General features: G+C 43.4%; 1 protein-coding gene across 4 annotated transcripts in view; it reads right to left on the bottom strand.

Moving 5' to 3' along the window:
* The window catches only part of ASB15 (ankyrin repeat and SOCS box containing 15), a 64,479-nt gene that overhangs the window by 39,715 nt on the left and 2,965 nt on the right, over nucleotides 1-21,799 (bottom strand). For 3 of the 4 annotated variants that reach the window (XM_088456030.1, XM_088456022.1, XM_088456048.1), the window contains 3 exons: nucleotides 18,644-18,760; nucleotides 17,173-17,255; nucleotides 14,065-14,181 (listed from right to left, as the gene is read on the bottom strand). In XM_088456030.1, coding sequence (XP_088312156.1) covers nucleotides 14,065-14,162 — 98 coding nt within the window. In that variant the 5' untranslated portion in view covers nucleotides 14,163-14,181; nucleotides 17,173-17,255; nucleotides 18,644-18,760. Of the gene's footprint in view, nucleotides 1-14,064; nucleotides 14,182-17,172; nucleotides 17,256-18,223; nucleotides 18,299-18,643; nucleotides 18,761-21,799 lie in introns of those variants that run through there. The other variant, XM_088456039.1, reaches the window with a different exon arrangement.

The following is a 21,799-nucleotide window of genomic DNA, read 5'->3' on the forward strand; positions in this document are numbered from 1 at the left end:
GAACTGATCCTTTTCTTTTAAATTATATTTAATAATAAATGGTGGTTTGCTATGTGGCTTCAGAAACCAGTGCTGAATACATTGCCCATACTGAATGCTTCTTATTTGTAAAATCGGGATTGCAATTTCCGGTCTGGCGGATATCATTAAAGTGCTTTGTATGGTTTGACCTTCTATAAAATGCACAGTTTACATATATTGGCATATTAAATCACAGGAAAATCTGTGCTTTGGGAAAACCACACGTTGTTAATTTTACCACCAGTGTCACAACATTACATTATAATCGTGCTTTGTATTATTTTATGCACAAAACAAGCGCAAAAGGTGAAGTGAAGAAATGTGTCTTAGGGCTCCTGTTATAATATCCAATACCTACTTCACGTGAAAAGTCTAGAACCAGGCTAGCGAGATCTTCTGCCAATAACAACCGCCCGTTGTTTCCTTAGAACTGGGATACGCTCACCGGTACTTAGGCGGCGGTCTGGACTTACAGCTCGAGGTAGTAGCAATTCACATGGAGGAGCAAAAGGATTCAATGGTGAGAGCAACAGTAGGAACGGACATTAAATCGTGGATAGTAGATATGAGTATAGATCCAGAACAGGAGGTGGTACACTAAGATGCGGCAAGAAGCTTGGTTCAAGATTCTGTTGGTAGTAAATGTGGAATTGTTATAAGAGTAGAAAAACGGCTTGAGGCCCGTACTGAAGAGTTTAATAATAGATTTGGCTTTTAGAGCCGTTGTTGTGGCTTGGAGCCCGTGCTGAGGAGAAGAAAATATTTGAGTTGGCTTTGAGAGCCGATGGTGCGGCTTGGAGCCGATGCTGAGGAGTTTGACAAATGATTTGGCTTTGAGAGCTGATGTTGTTGTTTAGAGTCCGTACTGAAGAGTTTGACAATTGATTTGGCTTTGAGAGCCGATGTTGTGGTTTAGAGTCAATACTTTAGAGTATGACAATTGATTTACCTTGGAGAGCCGATGTTGTGGTTTGAGCACTGAACAAGGTACAATGTCCTGATAAGTAGTACCTAGATTTCAGTATGAGTTAATGTATAAGTTAGTGTACAAATTAGCGTCCAAAGTCCTGACAGACAGTACGTAAGTTTGAGTACAAGTTAGCGTACAAGTTTGGGTACAAATTAGCATCCAAAGTCCTGACGGACAATACGTAGGTTTGAGTACAAGTTTGTGTACAAATTTGCGTCCACTGACCTGCCGAGAATGCTGATTCGGCTTGGAGGGCCGTCACTGCCAGTGCAGCTAGGAAGCCATAGGTGGGATATGGAAGCCGGAGCACAGCACAGGAGTTGATGATGCGCCTAGGGAGCCGTAGGAATGGCCACAAGAGCCGAGGCAGCTGGGAGACAAAACTGAGGAGACAGAGATCCTTCCAGCAGATTCGACAGGATACTGCTCTTGCCGCTGAGCCAAGAGAACCCACAGGAATGCTATAGTCGGTGAGGTGGCAAAGGTCCGGTGTGTACAAATACAGTAGGAGGAACATCCAATCAGATTGTGCTATGGACAGTACGTGACCTCCTAAGGCGCGCCGAGCGTCTAGCACCTGAGGAGACCGGAACAACCGTGTCATGCACAGTTAAATTTCCCGGAGGGAGACAAGTCATGACTGCGACTTGTAACAACTCCCCTCTCCTAAATGTAAACTTATTTTATGAATTTGCACAGAGAAGCAGCCACAGTGGTTTGTGTACTGTAGGTAGATAGGAAGATAGGAATGACAGCAGGCCCAACTGTGAAGCCATGTACGCTTATTCCTAAAGCCACAACAGGAAAAACAGGCTTCCTTTTAAGACCCAATCATTAGTTTGCCAATTACAACCCATTTTTATTTTTAATTTTAGGAGTATCCGTACTTCTGCTGTGGTTGGGACAAATATGCATGCAAACAAATAACGAAAAATCAATTACAGACAGAAGCTGTTTATTCCTGTCACACAATTGGGGCATTGGAGATGTTTGCGGCCTTGGAGTTGAGCAGATAGGAATGCAGCCACTAGGGTATAAAACATATATGTACATAAACATTAAGGGGGAGATGTACTAAGCTCTGAAAAGTGATACATTGGAGAGTGATAACTGCCAGCAACTAAGCTCCTGTCATGTCACTGCTGTGTTTGAAAAATGACAGGAGCTGACTAGTTGTTAGTTTATCACTCTCCAATGTATCACTTTCCAGAGCTTAGTACATCTGCCCCTAAATGTACAGTACATTAAACATAAACATATATAAAAAATATATGCCAGGGTGCCAGATTCTGGAATACCCCATGAGACCAGAAATATGAACAGACTTTTCATATTATGAAGAAAACTAATGCTAGTGCTTCACAATTTCACTCACTACAGGAACAATCAGACATTTTTTGGAGATAGGGAGGCTTCGTCGAGAGCTGCAGAGACAGTGAAATTGTCAGAGAGGTCAGAGATGATACAGAGATGAGAGGGCCTGGCCTTTACAGTCTGTGGGTGATAAGATGTGCGGAGGTGAGGGTGCGAAGTTTGGAGGCAGAAGTGCTTGATGGGGTTGTGGAAGTCCCTAAGAATGAAAGGTAGGTAGGAGGAATGGAAGTATGAGAGCAGGCACCAAAGTATACAGAACATAGCATTAACTCACAAGTGTAGTGTAATGAGATTGAGGTCTATTCCCCAATTTAAATTCTGGGTTCTAGTTTCATTATTGCACACATTGGTACCACCCAGAATAGGTTTAGATCCCATAATGTACCGTGCAGTTATCAGCTTGCCATCTTGTTATATAAACATAGTGGAAGCCTAAGCAATGCCAAACCCAGAACAATAACACTAGATATGCAACAAGTGGATGTCTGAAAGACAGGGTTACACATTATGGGCCTGATTCAGACCCGGTCGCAAGCGCTGTGCGCTCGCAACCGGGTCAATGGTGGGCCAGTGTGCATGTGCTTGATGGAGCCGGCTCCGTCGTGCGCATGCGCGAGACCTGGATAGTGACGGGCACTCCGTCGCTCCGGGTCTCGCAACAAAGGGAGCGAGCTGTCGATGTTGAGTGACAGCTCGCCCCCTTTGGTGGGTGGGGCCAGGGGAGTGGCTGCCCAAACGGAGGCGTTCCCATGTGAACGCCTCCGTTTGGGGGCGGCCCCACTGACATCACGAGTGATGTCAGTGGGAGAGATTTCGGCTCTGTTAGAGCCGAAATCTCTCTGGGGCTTGCGGCAACGAGACCCTACCACAAGGGTCTCGTCGCAAGCCCGATGGCATACTTGCCTACTTTTAAAAAAGCATTTCAGGGAGATTGTGAAAGCAGCACCTATAAGCGTGTGTTACAGTGGGCATGTACTGATAAATCTGAGAGGCGTGTCCTAAACCTGACTTACATCCAAATGTAAACCAGCCCAAAAGCAGTTAGTAAGATCTGTTTGTTGATGAAAACACACTAATACTTTTCAGAAATTCATAGGGATCATTGTGCCTTATAATAACCAATGCAAGGATATTACACTAATGATCCCATTTGAATGTATATATCTCTGTTTTTTAATATAACAGCTTCATAATGGGGGTAAGGATGAAATGAGGGAGATTGCTAGACTCTTCAGGGTGTCAAAACCGGATAATTGGCGAAGACAGAATCTGTTTGCAATTGGAATCTGCGCAATGCTATCTTGTAAAGGGCGTCAAGACTCCATCTTAGAAATAAAATCTCACAGCACTATTTTGTAAAAAAAAAGGTACATGGGGCCTGATTCAGACCCACTCGCGAGCGGCTGTCCGCTCGCAAGTGGGTCGATGTTCTGCACTGAGCATGCGCACGACGGAGGGAGCTCCATCGTGCGCATGCGCCAGACGCGGCGAGCGAAGGACTTTCCTTCGCTCGTTGTGTCTGATCAAAGGGGGCGTGCTGTCGATGTTGATTGACAGCACGCCCCCTTTGGTGGGCGTGCCGGGGGCGTGCCTCCCTGACGGGGGCGTTCCTAAGGGAACGCCTCCCGTCAGAAGCCGGCCCACTGACATCACTAGTGATGTCAGTGGGAGTGATTTTGGCTCTGATAGAGCCAAAATCACTCCGGGCCTTGCGGTTGAAAACCTCAACCGCAGGCTCCGACTCGTAGTTTCGATGGTCGCGATGGTCAAGACCATCGCGGCCATCAAACTGCACGCTCGTATAGGCTATTGGTGGTGACCCACAGCTATACGAGCGTCCAGGAGGACGCTCCATAGTTATGGAGGCCGGCCCTCATTCAGAGCGTGCGCTCTGCTCAGAGCGTACGACTCTGAATGAGGGCCATAGTCAGCCTTCCTCAAACACAGGCAGACAGTGTTTAACACAAACACTAACTTATTAGCATTTGGAACCCTATACAAAGCCCATCTTCAACCCAAAACAGGCAGAATAAACAGGGAGGCTCCGACAGCACAGCTGGAAGCCTCCTTCCTGTATGAGGATTAAATTCACTGTATAAACACATTTTGCAATTGCAGTTTAAAAACATCAGAAAAATACATGTGTGCTTGTGTGTGTGTATATGTGTGTGTGTGTATATATATATATATATATATATATATATGTGTGTGTGTACATGTGGCCCATCATGCATGGACTTATGTGGATAATATCACACACAGACTTATATTTGAAAAGTAGCAAAATTCCCTGCAACTCATAACACACAATGTTAAACAGAACACAGTCAGTTTTTTAGTGATCCTTCCCAAAATCATACTGGCATGGTCACACACACACATAGATGCCCTTCCAGCTTAGTGCTGCTCGCTGAGTGCCCCACCGACCCTCAGACGCACAACGCAATTCAGTGCTGTTTTCCCCGCATACATACATTTAAAAGCAATGGTCCCGTAACGCAAAAAGGATAATTATTACTTGGTTTAAACGCAATGTCAGTATATAAAGAAATGAATGTTTTCTGTAACTATGGCTTAGTAAATGACAATTGGACTGTGTGTGGAGCCGTACTGATCTACTCTGTTTCCACAGCGTTCCGGTGACATCAATATGAAGATCAGAACATGCGGCTATGAAATATGAATGTTAGAGAGAATAACTATTTGAAATGTTGTTTGCCATAGCAGCTTAGATTTGCATGTGGGGGATACAAAAGGAGGTTGGAGACCTTTTGTATCCATTTGGAATTGTCCAATAAATGCCCTGTAACAGATTTCTAACCTTTACCAAAAGACAATAGCATGGTGTAGGCTTGTTTACATTTTTGTCCAAAGGACTGGTTATTCCAGTCTAATCAATAGAGCTAGCTAACTGGGAACAGTAGTTCAGGTAACCAAAAGGATACTCCCTTTCTGATGACCTCACAGGTAAAAGGGGGCGGGAACATAGCATGCACATCCTGAGAACACACAGCCAGCAGACACACTTGCAGATTTTGGAAGGAAGAGAGAGGTTCGCTCCCTCATAAGACAACGGAAAAATGGGTCTTAGTTCCTCTGGGTTATAGCTAAGTATAAAATGTGCAATATTTAGCCTATTTGGGTGTCTGTAGCTATGTTTGGTGTTAATCTGTTATTAGCTTAGCATGGTGTGTGGTTTGTAGTTTTCTAAGGATATTCATGAGTCTGTGTTAGCATACAGTGGATGATATGTTATCTAATCTGTACTCTTCATCTACACTGTAGGGTACAATAGTCTGTTATCAGCATGCAGGAAAGGGATTGATTATGGAGTTTTTGTAATATTTGTAAATGATTGATGCTGGTTGATTGAGATCCCATGTGCTCTGTGTTAGGGCCTTCCCATGTGTTCTGTGTTAGGGCCTTCCCATGTGTTCTGTGTTAGGGCCTTCCCATGTGCTTGAACAATATCTCTGCTTGGGAGAGATAGGCTTGGTATGTGTTCTATACTCATGAATGTAATCATAGGGTGGTATCAGTTATATATTATGGAAGTTGAATTAATAACAGCTTTGAATGGTCATAAGTAATTGCCGTGTGGGTCTGATAGGTATATTGTCTGCAGTTTATTAGAGATGGCTACTTCCATGTGGGGTGAACAAAGGAAATTATAATTCTACCCAGTTATGGTGTTGTATGGGTCAGATAGGTATATTGTCTTTATTATAATTGTGATCATTTATGGATGTATGATCTACAGAGTTACAACTTAATGTGAGTTTTCAAATTGGGGTTTGCCTAGGGATCATGAGGCTTGCAAACAAAGGAAGAGCATGTGCTTCAGCCCTTCCCCCTCCCCACGGTCTAGTGGGTACGGGATGAGGTCTGTTGTAGGATGGTATTGTTGTATATTGGAATCAGCTTGTGTTGTACATGTTGGGATATTAAATGGTGCAGTGTTTGCCTGATGTGTTGGCATATGATATCCAGCTTGCATATTTAATTAACTATGGCATTATGGGAGATTTCAATGAGGTAGCTTCATAATGGAGTTTGTTTGTAGACCATGCGGTTTGGACAATAGGGCAGGAAGCATTCCTAAACCCCCCCTCACACACAAACACACACACACACACACACACACACACACACACACACACACACACACACACACACACCATCACCAGCCATCTTGAACATGTGCTCCCAGCAGACATTGATATCTCTCTCATTGTATTTTGATGTGTCTCTTTTTCTCTCTCTTTCTCTCTCTCTCAGTCTCATATTGCTCATTGTATTTTGATCTTTAATAACCGTTTCATGTATTTTAACTGTACCTTATGACCCAATGTTTGTACAATTTATTTGAGCTCATTATTAGATCATAGCGTTGTAACATCTGTACTTTTACCTGAATAATAATCTTTAGCGCTTTGGACCGCTATTCAACTGTCTCAGTATTCCATTAATGGTATAATCAAACACAGCACTAATTAGCGACATCTTGTGGTTTCAGAAGGTATAGGCAGGTTTTGTCTTAGAGGTTCTAGGCAGGTGAATCTTAGAGGTTTATAGGCAGGAATGTATTAAAAGGTTTATTAACAAATTCAACAAGGGTGACAGGAGATTGCTACTATTTCAGGGAGTCTCCCTGACAATGAGGTAGAGTTGGCAAGTATGCCCGATGGTCGCGTTCCCGATGGTTGCGATGGTCTTGACCATCGCGACCATGTTCCTGGCCACTCACTATAGCTGTGGGTGGTCACCCACAGCTATGCGAGCGGCCAGGAGGCCGTTCTAAAAAAAAATAGCCTGGCCCTGATTAAGAACGAGCGCACTGTCAGAGCGACCGGCTCTGAATCAGGGCCTATGTTCTTTAGACTTCTTTCCCTTTCCTACCTGCATTTTCCTCCTGTTCACTCTTAGGGCCGTATACAATTAGTTTTGCGTCCACGGAAAAGTTTTGCCTGCCCGACTTTATGCAGGCATGTTTTGGAGGCGGAAACTTATCGTGCGCGGGACGTTATTCGCCATATTCAGTTCCAAACCACGCAAAAACGGCAAGCGGCGAAGTCTGAACAGGCGGAAAGTGCTGTCAGAATTGGGGAAATCAGCCTGAACCCCCAAAAAGATGCACTAACATTGGGGATCAATGTAGATGTGTCCAAATAACCATAATAAACTTTTTGGGGCACTTAAGTTGTTTCAATAGCTTCTTATTAGTGTCTTTGAACAAGTGGTGAAGAATGGCATTAAGCAGTATTTTTTGGTGAAAATAAGTAGTCCAGTCAAATTCGGGGTACTTGAAAATGGGTACAAGCATGTTTTTATGTCTCTAAAGTGAACTTTTAAAAAAACGTGAAAATCCACCCTCATACATGCACCTGCAATCCCCAAAACACTTGGCCCCTCCTTACAGCACCCCAAGAAATCTATTTCGCTAGTTTTTGTGCTTGTCCCCACACTTTTTACTTTTTCGCCTCCAAAATTAAAGTACTTTTTTGGGGTGTTCTTAATTTTTTTCCCAGGATTTTTTGACACAGTTGTCCTTTGGGGGGCTGTACCAAGGGTTCTGGGTAGTTTCCCCACCTTTGCACCCCAAAATAAAAATGTTGAACTTCTTTTCACCTGCTATTCTTAGGCAAATCTTTTTCGCCTATTATATTGCATTGACTTTCCTCGTAGGCGAAAAACGGCTGGAATTGAACAAGTTCCGACCATGCGAAAAGCCCCGATCCGTGATACTTTTCCGCAGAAAACGGCTTTTCGCTTCTAATTGAATAAGGCCCTTAGTGGTATATTTACTAAAGTGCGGGTTTTTAGAAGTGGAGATGTTGCCCATAGCAACCAATCAGATTCTAGCTGTTATCTTCTAGAAAGTGCAGCATAAATTCTAAGTAGAATCTGATTGGTTGCTATGGGCAACATCTCCACTTCTAAAAACCCACACTTTAGTAAGTATTCCCCTTATCCTCCTATCTACACATTGCTCTCTCTCCTGTTCCCGATTACCCTCCTATCTCCCCATTCCTCTCTCTCCTGTTCACTTTTAATCACCTATCTACACATTTCTCTCTCTCCTGTTACCGATTACCCTTTTTTTTGCCCATTCCTCTGTCTCCTTTTCACTTTTACCCTCCTATCTCCCCATTCCTCTCTCTCCTGTTCACTTTTAATCACCTATCTACACATTTCTCTCTCTCTCCTGTTACCGATTACCCTTTTTTCTGCCCATTCCTCTCTCTCCTTGTTACTTTTACCCTCCTATCTACCCATTCCTCTCTCTCCTGTTCCCTATTACCTGTAAGGTTGCGGCCTAGGATTTGCCGTTACTCAGCTCAGCGTCGGCTTCCCCTGACCTCTTGAGCGGTCAGACCCCAGGTGCAGCGGTGAGTGACACGCTGAGGATTATACCTGGGGTCTGCTAGGACATCCATGTGCTCGCTCCGTGTTTTGGTTCATGCGATTACCGTCATGGGCGCAGCCATGACAGTCTACATAACCTGATTGCCCATTTCCAACGGTAGCATTGGTTGCTGTCAGCTGACACTATTCTCCATTGGACTGCTACCTTAGGGTATTTAGCCGGGCTCCAGACAACAGGAAGTTGCCTGTACAACGTTGTTACTTCCAGTGTATACTAGCTGTTGCAGCATTCCAGTTTCCAAGCTCCTTTTTTCCAGTGATACTCTCCTAGTGTGTACTCAGTACGTCATCTGAGTACTATCTCCGAAGTGTCATCATCCTGTGCTAGTTCTGCGTCTGGAACCACAGCGTGTCTACTTAGTACGTCATCCAAGTACAAACTCCTAGTGCCATTCTCATGTGCCAGTTCTGCGTCTGAAGCTACAGCGTGTGTACTTAGTACGTCATCCAAGTACAAACTCCTAGTGCCATTCTCCTGTGCCAGTTCTGCGTCTGAAGCCACAGTGTGTGTACTTATTATGTCATCCAAGTACAAACTCCTGGTGCCATTCTGTGTCAGCCCTGCATCTGGATCAACAGGGTGTGTAGCCAGTACATCACCCAAGTGCAAAACTTCCAGTATCATTCTCCTGTGCTTTCCCCATGATAGTGTTCTTCCATTTCCCACTTGTGCCGGATACCTGACCAAAGGGCCGCAACCTGCTTGCTGGGTGCAGCTTAAGCCCAAATCCCGCTTGGAGGGGTCACTGGTGAACACCTCCCAGTAAGTTAGACTCCTAACTTTAGACACCTCCCAGTAAGTTAGACTGCTTTTGGTCAGGTCTAGCCAACATCCGGTACTTGTGGATGAGGAAGGCATATATCCAGGCCCCTCGCCTCAGATTCCTTTCTCAACCTGGGTCCACGTCTTCTAATCCCTCTATAGGGGACCACCATAGCACGAATGGGACACTACCTTCCTATCGACCCATTCCTCTCTCTCCTGTTCCCAATTACCCTCCTATCTACCAATTCCTCTCTCTCATGTTCAATTTTACCCTATCTACCAATTCCTTTCTCTCCTGTTCCTGATTATCCTCTTATCTACCCATCCCTCTCTCTCCTGTTCCTGATTATCCTCCTATCTACCCATCCCTCTCTTTCCTGTTCCTGATTATCCTCTTATCTACCCATCCCTCTCTCTCTCCTGTTCCTGATTATCCTCTTATCTACCCATCCCTCTCTCTCTCCTGTTCCTGATTATCCTCTTATCTACCCATTCCTCTCTCTCCTGTTACTGATTATCCTCTTATCTACCCATCCCTCTCTCTCTCCTGTTCCTGATTATCCTCTTATCTACCCATTCCTCTCTCTCTTGTTCCTGATTATCCTCTTATCTACCCATCCCTCTCTCTCCTGTTCCTGATTATCCTCTTATCTACCCATCCCTCTCTTTCCCCTGTTCCTGATTATCCTCTTATCTACCCATCCCTCTCTCTCCTGTTCCTGATTATCCTCCTATCTACACATCCCTCTCACTCTCCTGTTCCTCATTATCCTTTTATCTACCCATTCCTCTCTCTCCTGTTCCCAATTACCCTATCTACCCATTCCTCTCTCTCCTGTTTCCAATTACCCTATCTACCCATTCCAATCTCTCCTTCTTCTAGATTACCCTCTCTTCTTTCTCTCCCTTTCCATTCTGTTCTTCTCCTTTCATCTTCTTTTCCTCCCATCTCAGTGATTCTTCTATCTCTCTTCATGTGAATCTCTCCTCTCTGGCTACCCTCCCTTTGCTCACACTCACATCCCTGTCACTCATTTTACCTCTCACCCTGTACTACTTGCTCTTTCCATCTCCCTCACCAGCCCCCATGCTTACCCACATCTCTGCACAGTGCAACATACACATTTTCTTATTTGCATTATTACCTCAATATCCAAGTTGTTCCATTTTTTTTAATGGGTGAAAGCTGTTTTTCCTCATCTTTTGAGCTCTCCAACTTTAGCTTTCCCACATTAGTCATCCCAATCATTTATTTTGTGTTTGCACCAATACACTTCAACCCCCATGTAAATGTTTATGCCCTTTTCTCCCCACTCAGCCCCCTCCCTTCCACACGACAGCCCCAATGCCCTTCTTCTTCATGCAGCTGCTCTCCCTCCTACACAATTTCCTTGTACCACTTCCCAGCACTTTGCTCACTTTAAAAACCCCCACACTATGCCCCCTTGTACACCTCCACCCCATGTAGATCACTTCATGGTGTCCTATGCAGACTTCTTCCTGCCCTACTTGCCCATGTCCCCTCCTTCAGTTTGCATCTCCCTATCTGTTCTGTCTCACCAATATGTTATCCGCACTTGATCTACTTACCCTAATTGCCCTCTTCCAAATCAAATTATCTCCTTTTACTTTGAACATATTTAATTTTGCAGCACTTTCCTCATTTCATTATCTATTTCCCAATTCATTTTTTCCCTATACAAGTACATCCTCTCCTGCCCCATTCCTCCTGTTCTCCTGCCCCATCTCCCCCTATCTTCTCTTGGGCTCCTGTCCTCTCCTCCAAGATGCTGGCTCTTTCCAGTTCAGTTGCTGACCCTTCCTCTCCCTGGCTCCCCCTAGCTCACATATCCCATGTAATTAATCTCACAGTTTACTGCCATAAATGACTCCAGCACCATGTACATTGATAATTGGAATCAGTGCTCTGTACTGCCACCCCGCAGTGCCTCCCCTCTTGCCTTGCTCTGCTCTTCCTGATCTCTGCCCTGCTCTCTGGGGGTGCTTTCCTCATATGTCTTCTCCCCCAGGATCTCCTCCCCGCTCTCCCAATCTCCAGTACCTGAGGAGGAGCAAGATGACTCTATGATCGGCACGATGGCACCTGCTTGAAGCTTGTGCTGTCCAGCCTCGGGCTCTGACTCGCTCGCAAGACAATGGCAGCCGGCCTTCATGTCATGATGTGAGATCGTCTGCGGGCCGCTCTGCTCGTTATATGACAGGCGCCGGCGGGCTGCCTGTCAACCAAGTTCTGGGGGAGGGGCCACCCCATGTTGGCCGCAGCTTGTCTCTGGTATGTCAGGTCAGGTCAGCTGCAAGGCAGCCCCACTGGTATCGGCCCACCGGGAAGTTTCCCGGTGAATTCAATGGGCAATCCACCCCTGGCCCTGTTCCCTACAATTGGAGAGGCATTATGGCAAAGAGAAGAGGCAAGCAAACTCAGGCCAGGTAGAGTAAGATTGAGGTACACACAGTGGCAATAAAAGTTACATTTTATTTGTTGCTTATGTTTTGAGCATCATGATATGACAGCAACTCTTTTCTCCTACCTTTGTTTGCTCTATGTAAAGTCCCTTAAAACTGTAGACATTATACAATAGTATATGACTATTTGAAATAGAAATATAAATCTAATGTCAAAACTACAGTTCATGGCCCCAAAACTGATTCCAAGTAACAAAAGGCCACTGCGATCTCCTTCGCAGCACGAGAGCTCACTGCATGTTAGGAGAGCCACAGTGTTTGAGGCTGGTCACACCTGACTTACATGCAGTGTGGCTGGCTCATCTACATCGATGTTACCAATGTTTACGCTAAAGTGAGCCTCTCTCTCAGCAGTATTCCAGCCAGCATGGTGCTATAGCCCCCCACCCCAATCGACATACTGCAGAGTTTGAGGGGTAGTGCGGGGGCATGGTAGGCCACTGTTCCTGGAAATGTAGAGACTTTTTTTTTACTTAGAGTATAATTGAGTGTTGTGCTTTAGGACAGATATTTGTAAATGATGGTTATCTTTTGTCCCGCTCTTCACAGTGAAACTACTGCGTCTTCTCTCGTCCAGTTATTTGTCTGCCTGCTGTGTCAATTTTTCTGTCAGTATCTCATGCATCAGTCCCGATCTTTCTGTGTTTCTATCAAGGCACTTTTTCATATTTACACCTACTCACTGGTGAGAATACGATAGTGAAATTTGCATGCCTGTCTCTAATCCTGCACCCTAGATCTAGTCATACATTTCTAATTGGCCACTGAAAGTTTTCTCTTGGCAGTCACTGTAATGTAAGTTATATTAAAAATAAAGAGACTCTCTATATTCTATGATCCTTCACTAACTTCCAACAACCCAACTTCCACAACAGACACTGACATGAAGGAGAACAGCCAGCAGCTTCTTACATGTGAAACGGCTTCTGCTCCTTCATGTCAGTGTAGTCTTGGAGTGTGGCCCTTGGCTATCACACAGACATGCACAGGGCCATCCTAACATATAAGCACACTGGGCAGTTGCCCAGGGCCTCATTATTCTAGGGGTCTTTGAGCAGGGGTGGGCTGGGCTGGTGGGCATCTACATGGAGTGTGCGACCGCTCGCTCCATGCATAGGGAGGCAGGCAGAGAAAGAAGCTCCCTGGCCACTCTGATTAGGGGGAGGCATTGCCCCCCTCTCTTAGGGGAATCCCCATACTTTAATCATAGCTGCAGTGGGAGAGGAAGGTGAAGCCTACAATCCTCACTTTATATTATGTTTTGTTTATGTTTAAAAATGTATTTTGTTAAATGTACAAATAAATCTAAAGGTTTAATTTTGTTGACCATGTACACATTTTTATTCCCATGAATGGGTGGGTAGGGGCCCCAGCCAATTGCTTTGCCCAGGACCTACAATGCTCTTTAGATGGCGAGTTGGGAGGGTGGTCTCCTTCTGTCCCTAGTAGCCAATGAGAGCTCTGAGGGGGCTATTGTATCCCTTCAGCTCAAGTGAGCAGCTAATGTGCAGACATCAAAGGAGATTATATTATGGATTCCTTTGTGTAAATAACCTCGGAAATGATCAAAACTAGATATGTGCGAAATCCCCCATGATTTGGTTTTGGTTCTAAATCTTCATTGTGCTTTTGGTGTTGACAAAACCACCCTCAAGTGTCTTGGTTCAGTTTTGATTCTTATTCCTATAGTATTATTAACATCAATAACATTAATTTCCAGTCAATTTTAACCACCTCACAGCACCTGAAATCACGAGGGGGGAACTTAAATGCATTCTAAAATATGTGAGATACGGTTTTAATACCAGAGTTCTAAACTTGGAGGGAAGACCAGTCCGGGCACTGTTCTACTCTGAACTTCAAAGTGATCTGAGCTCGGACTCGGTTCTACTTGGAACCCTCAAAGTTCATATATGTTCGGGTTTCAGCAAAACCAAACTGCTCATCTCTAGCAAAAAGACACAAACTCTGATCAAGCATTCTTTTGGATAAGTGTATAGAAATCCTGTGTTTTTTTTCTTACCTATCTTGACTAATAGGAGGCATAATGGCTTGCAAAGATTCTTGTATACCAAATTGGATCTCAAAACTATTTAGTTGGTCTTCTTCAGTTTCCTCCATTTTTTGGAAATGTAATGATCTAAAAAAGGTATATAAAGTAATACATAAAATATATAAAATTGCCACGAAAGTATTTTGTTAGACAAAAGGCAAAACCCCCAACATCTTGGAAGGTGTTATCCATAATAAGCACATGATTACAACCAAAGAGACTATGAGCCTGATTCAGCGCTGCACACAATCTGCACACAAGGCCGATGTTCATGTAGTTGAGCAATTTTCTTGCAATTGTGCATGTGCAAACATTTCTAAAATCCTCTAGGACATTCAGTGAGCAGATCATGGTTGTGTCGCTGCTGTATCAATGCAAGCAGCTACGTTCCTAGATGCATTGTAAATCTTAATTTGAGTGATCGGTGACAATGATAGGGGTATGTGTAGGTATGTGAGCAGGTCAGCATGGCATTTGTTGTGACATATGGTCATAGTTGCATGTTGATGTCTGAGTGGTTTGTGGAGGCATGTGCTGTGATCTGAGTGGGGTGTTCATGGACATATGTGGGCAGGCCTTACTGGAATGTGGGGTGGTCTCACCGGCATGTTGAGTAGTCCGATTGACATATGGAGGCAATTTGGGTGGTTTCACTGACATGTGGGATGGTCTGATTGGCATGCGGAGGCATGTAGGGAGGTTTGAGTGGTATGTGGAGTCACGTGGGGAGGTTTGAGTGGCATCTGGAGGTCCATGGTGTAATCTGATTGGCATGTGGAGGCACATGGGATGGTTTGAGTGGCATGTAGAGGCATGTGAGGTGTTCTAAGGGGATCGGTATGAAATACAGATGCCGCAAGCCCGGCACCAGTGAAAATCACGACTGCACTAAAGGTAAGTGATTTCCTAATGCAACTTATAGATTTAACTGACAGCAAGCAAATCCAAAACTACTGGAGCAATTCAATATAGGGACCCCTATCACTGCTGACTCCATCGCTATTAGTAGCAGCGGAATTTTACATTACCAGGTTTGACCTGGCAGAATTACTTTGCATGCTGAATTGTGTTCACTAATGCATAGGGCCGGAGGATCTAAACGGATACCTCTTCACAACCCGGTCCTTGTTCCCGTAGGTAGGAACGAGGCTCCAGGAATTAATGGAATATGACAATGGCATCAGTTCCAGCAATCAAGCTCCGGGGGTCTAAAAACTTTGTTTACATAGCTCGATAATCAGTCCGCTACTTCATTCCTATAAAAGTAAGGAGAAAATTATCTTTTTACTTACGTTTAAGGAATGATTAATAGACCTTTTATAAAAATAACTATCTGTGGTTACCAAATAGCACACATTCATCCTGCCTAACCTTGTGTTAGATTATCTAATGCTGCCGATAGCCACAATACAGGTCTCTAAGTGGGTATATTGAGTATGCTATGTGAGTCTCCCATAGATATTAGGGCTGACTTTGTATGCTTTGTTTTTGTGGAACTATTGCCTGTCTGTATGGATCAGTAGTAGATATGGGTCTGTATAAGCTTGTCCCCATGCATCTGTACTCAGTATATCATTAATAGCTATGCATTATACAAATACTGTATATCACAGACTGGACATATATATATATATATATATATATATATATATACACATACACACACACACATGTAATATGGCTGGAAAGTGGTTACCCTTTGAAGAGGGCAGCAGACCAATAAAAGAAGACAGTTATTTTTAGGAAGTGGCCTAACCAGGTGCAGATCAAGAGAGGGTAGAGCCCTTGTGCAGCCACCATTTGGGGCGCCCCTCCTCTCACTGGCCTTTTCGCAGTAGATTCCTGGAAAGTACCAGCGCCGATCTCTGGGAAAATGGTATGGGTGCCATTTCCCCATTGATTTCTGTAGTGCGCATGAGCAGATCTTTGGAAATATGGTGTCTGCATCATATCTCTGGTAATACCTGCGGCGCAGACTGAGAAGCAAGTATCTGGAATTAGTGCATGATGTGCATTGTGGGTCCAGGGGTTCCTTTGCACCCCACACCCTGCACCCATTATAGATACGCCCATGGGCCTAAAATTTGTGTCTTAGCTGGTGGCAGAGTGTTAAAAAGCATCTAAAATTAATTTCACAATATCAAAGCCGCTAAAGTTTCCGGGGGTCTAGGCAGCCCCGCCAATCACTGCAAATTTCCATTACACAAAAGTGTATGCGCACATTGTGTTTATTGCTCTCATGCTTCCTGTGTGTGTGAGTATCAATACAAAAATTTTGAAGAATAGAGGCAACATTTTTTTATTTGCCCTGGGCTCCATCAACCTTAGTTATGCCTCTGCCAGGAAAGTGTTGGTTTTATCAGCAGATTGGTACAAAGCAAGCCCTATCTTTTCCATGCTATTATCCTATTTCAGTGCAGCTTTATGATTTTTATATTTTGTAGTATTGCTTTGTTTATTACTTTGTACTACTTTGCTTATCCCAGATCAGGCATTATAAATTTGTGGTTTGTATAAGCATATCAAAAAAGCTAGTTGAAATGAAATGCCTATAGTTTTGCCCAATAAACCCCTATTGCTAAATATTAATGTAAAACTTGAACTAGTACCATATAGCAGTATGGCTAGTGGCTACAACTCAGGCACCATCATGAGAGCACTAAAGTCATCATATGTTTCTGTAAGATCATGTCGCGGCCGTATTGCATATTTAGTGAACAGAAATTGTACATAAGTAGAATGAAGCCATTAGTACATAAAACAGTCAAATCCACAACAACATGCTTGGTACGTGCATACCATGCCTTAATAATTATTTAACAGAAAACTATATTTAATATATTGTGTAAAGTGGAGCAAACAAAATTTTCCAATTTAGCAAAGGTTTACCCAACTCATTATTTTTAATTATTAATACTTGGAAGTTACATAATGTAGCTACAGTAAGTATTATCAGTAAAGGTATAGACTGGCTGCAATCAGCCACAGAGCCTGTACAACTGATATGTGTCCATAATTAAGATTATCACTTGAATTATTCCATCTAAAGTATAGTCAACAAATTAGGCTTTTTCTCACCTTTTTCGGTCTTTATCTGATTGTGGTTATACAGAGGCCTTTAGCTGAGCAGCAGCCTGCAGAACATGTGTTACACACGCTTTCTAAAATTAAACATGAAGTTGCTTGTTAAATATAGATATGACCTTGTGAATCAGCAGACCAAGTTCATACACTCTCATAGGAAAGAACTACATGTGGATTACAGAGAACTGTTTGGAACACATGCCAGGATCAGTAAATAAATTGCTAGGCATAAACCTTTCCATATTTACAATGTCATGGACTATAGGATTTTTAGCAACATTTATATACCTTTCAGACCAATGGTTTATCAACCAGTGAATTTCCCTGGTCTCAGTCCCCGACCCTGGCAGAGTCTACATTGTCTGCATTCACATAGAGCAATAAGTCTGGTTGCTGCGTTTTCACGTGCAAAAACCCACTCTATGTGTGAAAGGGGTGTTATTAGGCTGAATAATGCAGTAATATACTGTAAAATGTAAACATAAACAGTATCCAACTAACGGTGTTTTCATTCTTCCATGCATAGGGTTGTGTGTACTACTATGTATTGGACTTTATAACACTTGCACATTGGCATAATTTATAATCTTTTGATAAATTGTATACAATTCACCAAACTGAACAAAAAAAGGAATATAAAAGTGAAAAAAAAAAAATTGAGACAGATACACCAGCAATTAACAAAAAATAAAGCAGAACAAATACATTGAAATTCAGCTACTTCATCACTTATTTACTGGAAAGCTACATCTCCAGGACAGATCATCAGGGAGTGCCAGAAAAACATCACTGGTTACTAGGGGCAACAAAATGGATTCACTGTACATAGGTGTTAGATGACTTTTAAGACTTACACGATCTCTGAAATAATTAAATTAATAGTTATTGTATACACACACAAACACTTACAAAAAAATAGTCAAACATGGTGTAACTCCAAATTAACAAGGATAAATGAATTACATTAAGTACATTCGGGTTGCGACATCGCCACTGCGTGAATCAGACTCAGAGTACCTTTTGTCTATTTCTCAAAAAAAATCACCTCCTTCATGTAGGCATTTATATCTGTCCACGAGCTTTAGCATCCCCTTGTTGTACTTGGCTGCCTCCAGTCTACTGAACCAGTTGTTGACTACAAGCTTCACTTTATCATCACTTCCAAAATGTCTTCTATCCAGGAAATCTTTGAGTTTAGTGAAAAGGTAAAAAAGTGCTTGGAGCATGGTTTGGACTATAGGGTAAATGTTTGAAAACCTTTAGTTGTGTAGTTTAGCTAAACTCCATAGGAGACATGTTACATACATCTCCAGGCACCACCGTGGGGAGGTTAGCGTTAGGCACTAAGGGGGAGGGTTAGGTTTAGGCACTTACCGGGAGGGTTAGGGTGCGGGGTAGGGAGGGTTAATATTAGGGTACAAAAAAGGAGGGTTAGGGGATAATAGGACAGGGGAACAGTACTCACCGTTCCCTTGTCGGGTTTCCAACCATCATGATGCCGCTGTCACTGTACTAACAGCCGGCATCTCCACCGTCTGTATTTCATACCAATTTCGTGATAAGCTAACCCCATCTATAGCACCTATTCGATAAAACATTTATACAAATAAAATAATTATTATTAAGAGACCTAGGAGAAAACAGGTTCTATTGTGTACACATCCTGGCTAGATGATAAAACACAGACTACTACTGCCAATGTCAATATAGTTAGATTAACCCCTATCTTTACTTACATACATTCATTTTCATAGCTACTCTTATTGTTGGAAGCAGGTATTTATAGATTTACATTATTAACTATGGATTATGTCATAATCATAATAACAAGGAGGAACTGGGGAGTACAGTAATTCTGTATAGAGAATTTTAACATGCTTTGAAATGTGAGCAAAAGAGACATATGGTACATGGGGGGCTGCATGCTTATTGTAAATGATATCACTAGCGTGACTAGCTAGTTACTTGCATAGTTACATCTCCAGCTGATAGTATAAAGATGTTTGTTTGATGTGGATGTTTGTGTTTAATGATATATGTAGTAGCAAATGTGACTTTCACATATAGTGCTAAGACTGTTAAGACTCTATTTCTTTTTTGTGTATGGCACTTTATTACATTATACTGTGTACGAATAGGGTAACGTAACTTGCATTTATTACTAACGCTATCCTATAGCATTTCTATGCTATCATTAGGTATAAGTATACACACTTGTACAAATGGTATAGAAATACTGCAATATTTTCAGTTGTGTGTATCTTGTGATATGTGCAACTCAACAGAATGTTTTTATTTTGGGAAAAAGTCCATTAAAATCTAAATAAGGCTCAGTGTGTCTGGGAAATGCCCTAATTAGCATCACAAGTACATTGCCTTCCCTCTTAATGACAAATGATGTCCAGTAACATTCATCTCTTTTATACCTCTCGCAGTGGGCAAGTATAACAAGTAGCCAATTACAATAGCAGTTAATTATCCATGATATAATGGGCTTAGATGTCTGACTAGCAGCTGTGCAGTTAAAAGCTGGAGGAAGGCTCCAGCCCCTCCCTTCCATCACTGACTAACTCTAGGACACAGCCTCACTTCAACCCCCAGCATACCTGCCGAAGTTTTGGCTGCACCCTTCAGGAGCGGTCAGCTAGATCTGCACTCCAAGGAAGGGGGCAAATTGCAGCGCAGCTGGGTGGATCTGAGGTCGTGACAACACTGTTGTGTCATCGTAGCCCAAACCCCATTATTCAATGCCATGATACCGGCATTGTGAAGCGAATTGCATTATCAGCCACCTGTACTGCCTGGGAAGTGGGTGACTGCAGCGAAGTGGCTCCAGCCTCCAGGCTTCCCGGCCATTCTGGGTGGGTAGGCAAGTGTTCCCCCAGCTTATTTGATTGATTGCACAAGACTGTACCCTCTTGACATAACCTGAAGCAGGTGACTCCCACTAAGTGGTGATTTCAGTGTACATGACTTTATCTGCGTATCAGTGACATTTAAAGCATAGAGGTCAGTGTAGGCCAGGGTTGCCGACAATCTGGTTGCCCCTTCCGAGATGGAGCAGCCAGATCAGCATAGCAGGGGGCATGGCCGGGTCAAGGGGGCGGGGTGGACAGCTTTCCCTGCATTTGTGGGCGGAGCGGGGGTGTGGCCATGCAAACACGTAATTTTTGCCCCACCCACGCTACACAATGTCAAGTTTACCAGCAATGTGAAGCAGAGGGCAAGGCCAAAATGACGCGATTCAGCGTTAATCAAGTCACCTCCCCCCCCCCGCCACTGTGATTTTTGTTACCGCGAGGGGGGGGGGGGTGGAGGGATGGCCGCCGGGAGGCTTGCCTGCCTTTCCGGAAGGCCAGGAGCGGCACCTGCTTTTTGGGAGGCTTCCGGCCGTATCGGGAGGTTAGGTTAGTATGGTGTAGGCAGGACCGCTCAAAAGAATTATTGATGCCTGACAATTTTTGACCCCAGGCCACCTCTCCTTGAAAGATAAGCTTGAAAAATTTTATATCTCAGTGTTTAAAACATGTTATATCTCAGTTGATGGCCCAGAGAGTAGGCAACCACAAAAACGGAAGTCTCTTGAAATTGAGTTGCAAAAATAAATATTTTTGAATAAATATAAACTGAATTTTGAGCTTATTTTTTTTTACTAACCAATATCACATATTTCTATTGTGCTATATTTATGAAAGACTTGCACTGGTAAGAATCCAAACAAATTTATTTTACATTTTCTAGTGTCATTGTATTTGTTCACTTTAGATTATAGAACTCTCATATGTAAATAATAGGTAGAAGTGGATAAAGCTGTGGCAAAAAATTGGGCAAATCACATTTTTTGTAGCAGACCAGGCTGTTTTGCAGGTGTGAAGTTCCAGTGATAAAACACATCTTCAATATAAAATGATTGGTCTATTTGCTTGTCTGTCCGGTTATGCAATCGGACACTCCTGCACCGATTGGGATGAAACCAATGCGAGGTGGTTCAGTTAGATCTTGGTCAGGTTTTAGGGGGGTTAGGGTCCTGGTCGGACCTCCCGTTGGTGTATGCTGGGCAGAACTTTGACCTTGAGAGCCTGTTCTGGGCCTTCCACTGGATGGATTTGGACGAAAACTTCACAGAGTGGTAACATTGGATCTCAGAAGATAGACTAGGGGGTTGAGGTCCCAGCCGACCTCCTGTTGGTGTGCTAGGCAGAACTTTGACCCGGGGAGCCTGTTCTGGGCCTTCCACTGGATGGAGTTGGATGAAAACTTCACAGTGGAGTGGAAACTGGTCTGGGTACTTCAGCTAGTCAGATATAATTTCCAAACAGTTATGATCCCCAGCCATTCCTATGGTATTGCTTTACTAGAATCTACAAGGAAAGAAGAACAGATACAGGCAGTGTTTCTGTCTCAGTTGCCCCAGTATTAGACCCACATTGTGTATTTGTTCCACATAGTACTGAGTCCAGTAGTGGTTCTAGAGAGAGCAATTTAGAATAGCTCTGCCCCTCCTCCACTCTGTTCAGTGGATTGCCCACCAGGCACATCCAATACTATATTAAATGTACAAATGTGGGATCTGGAAATACATGCCCTAATAGAGCTGTATTTAAAAAAAAGACAATTGTAT

The sequence above is a fragment of the Taudactylus pleione genome, unplaced genomic scaffold (assembly GCF_031769625.1).
Source record: "Taudactylus pleione unplaced genomic scaffold, aTauple2 ptg000041l, whole genome shotgun sequence".
Taxonomy (NCBI): Eukaryota; Metazoa; Chordata; class Amphibia; order Anura; family Myobatrachidae; genus Taudactylus; species Taudactylus pleione.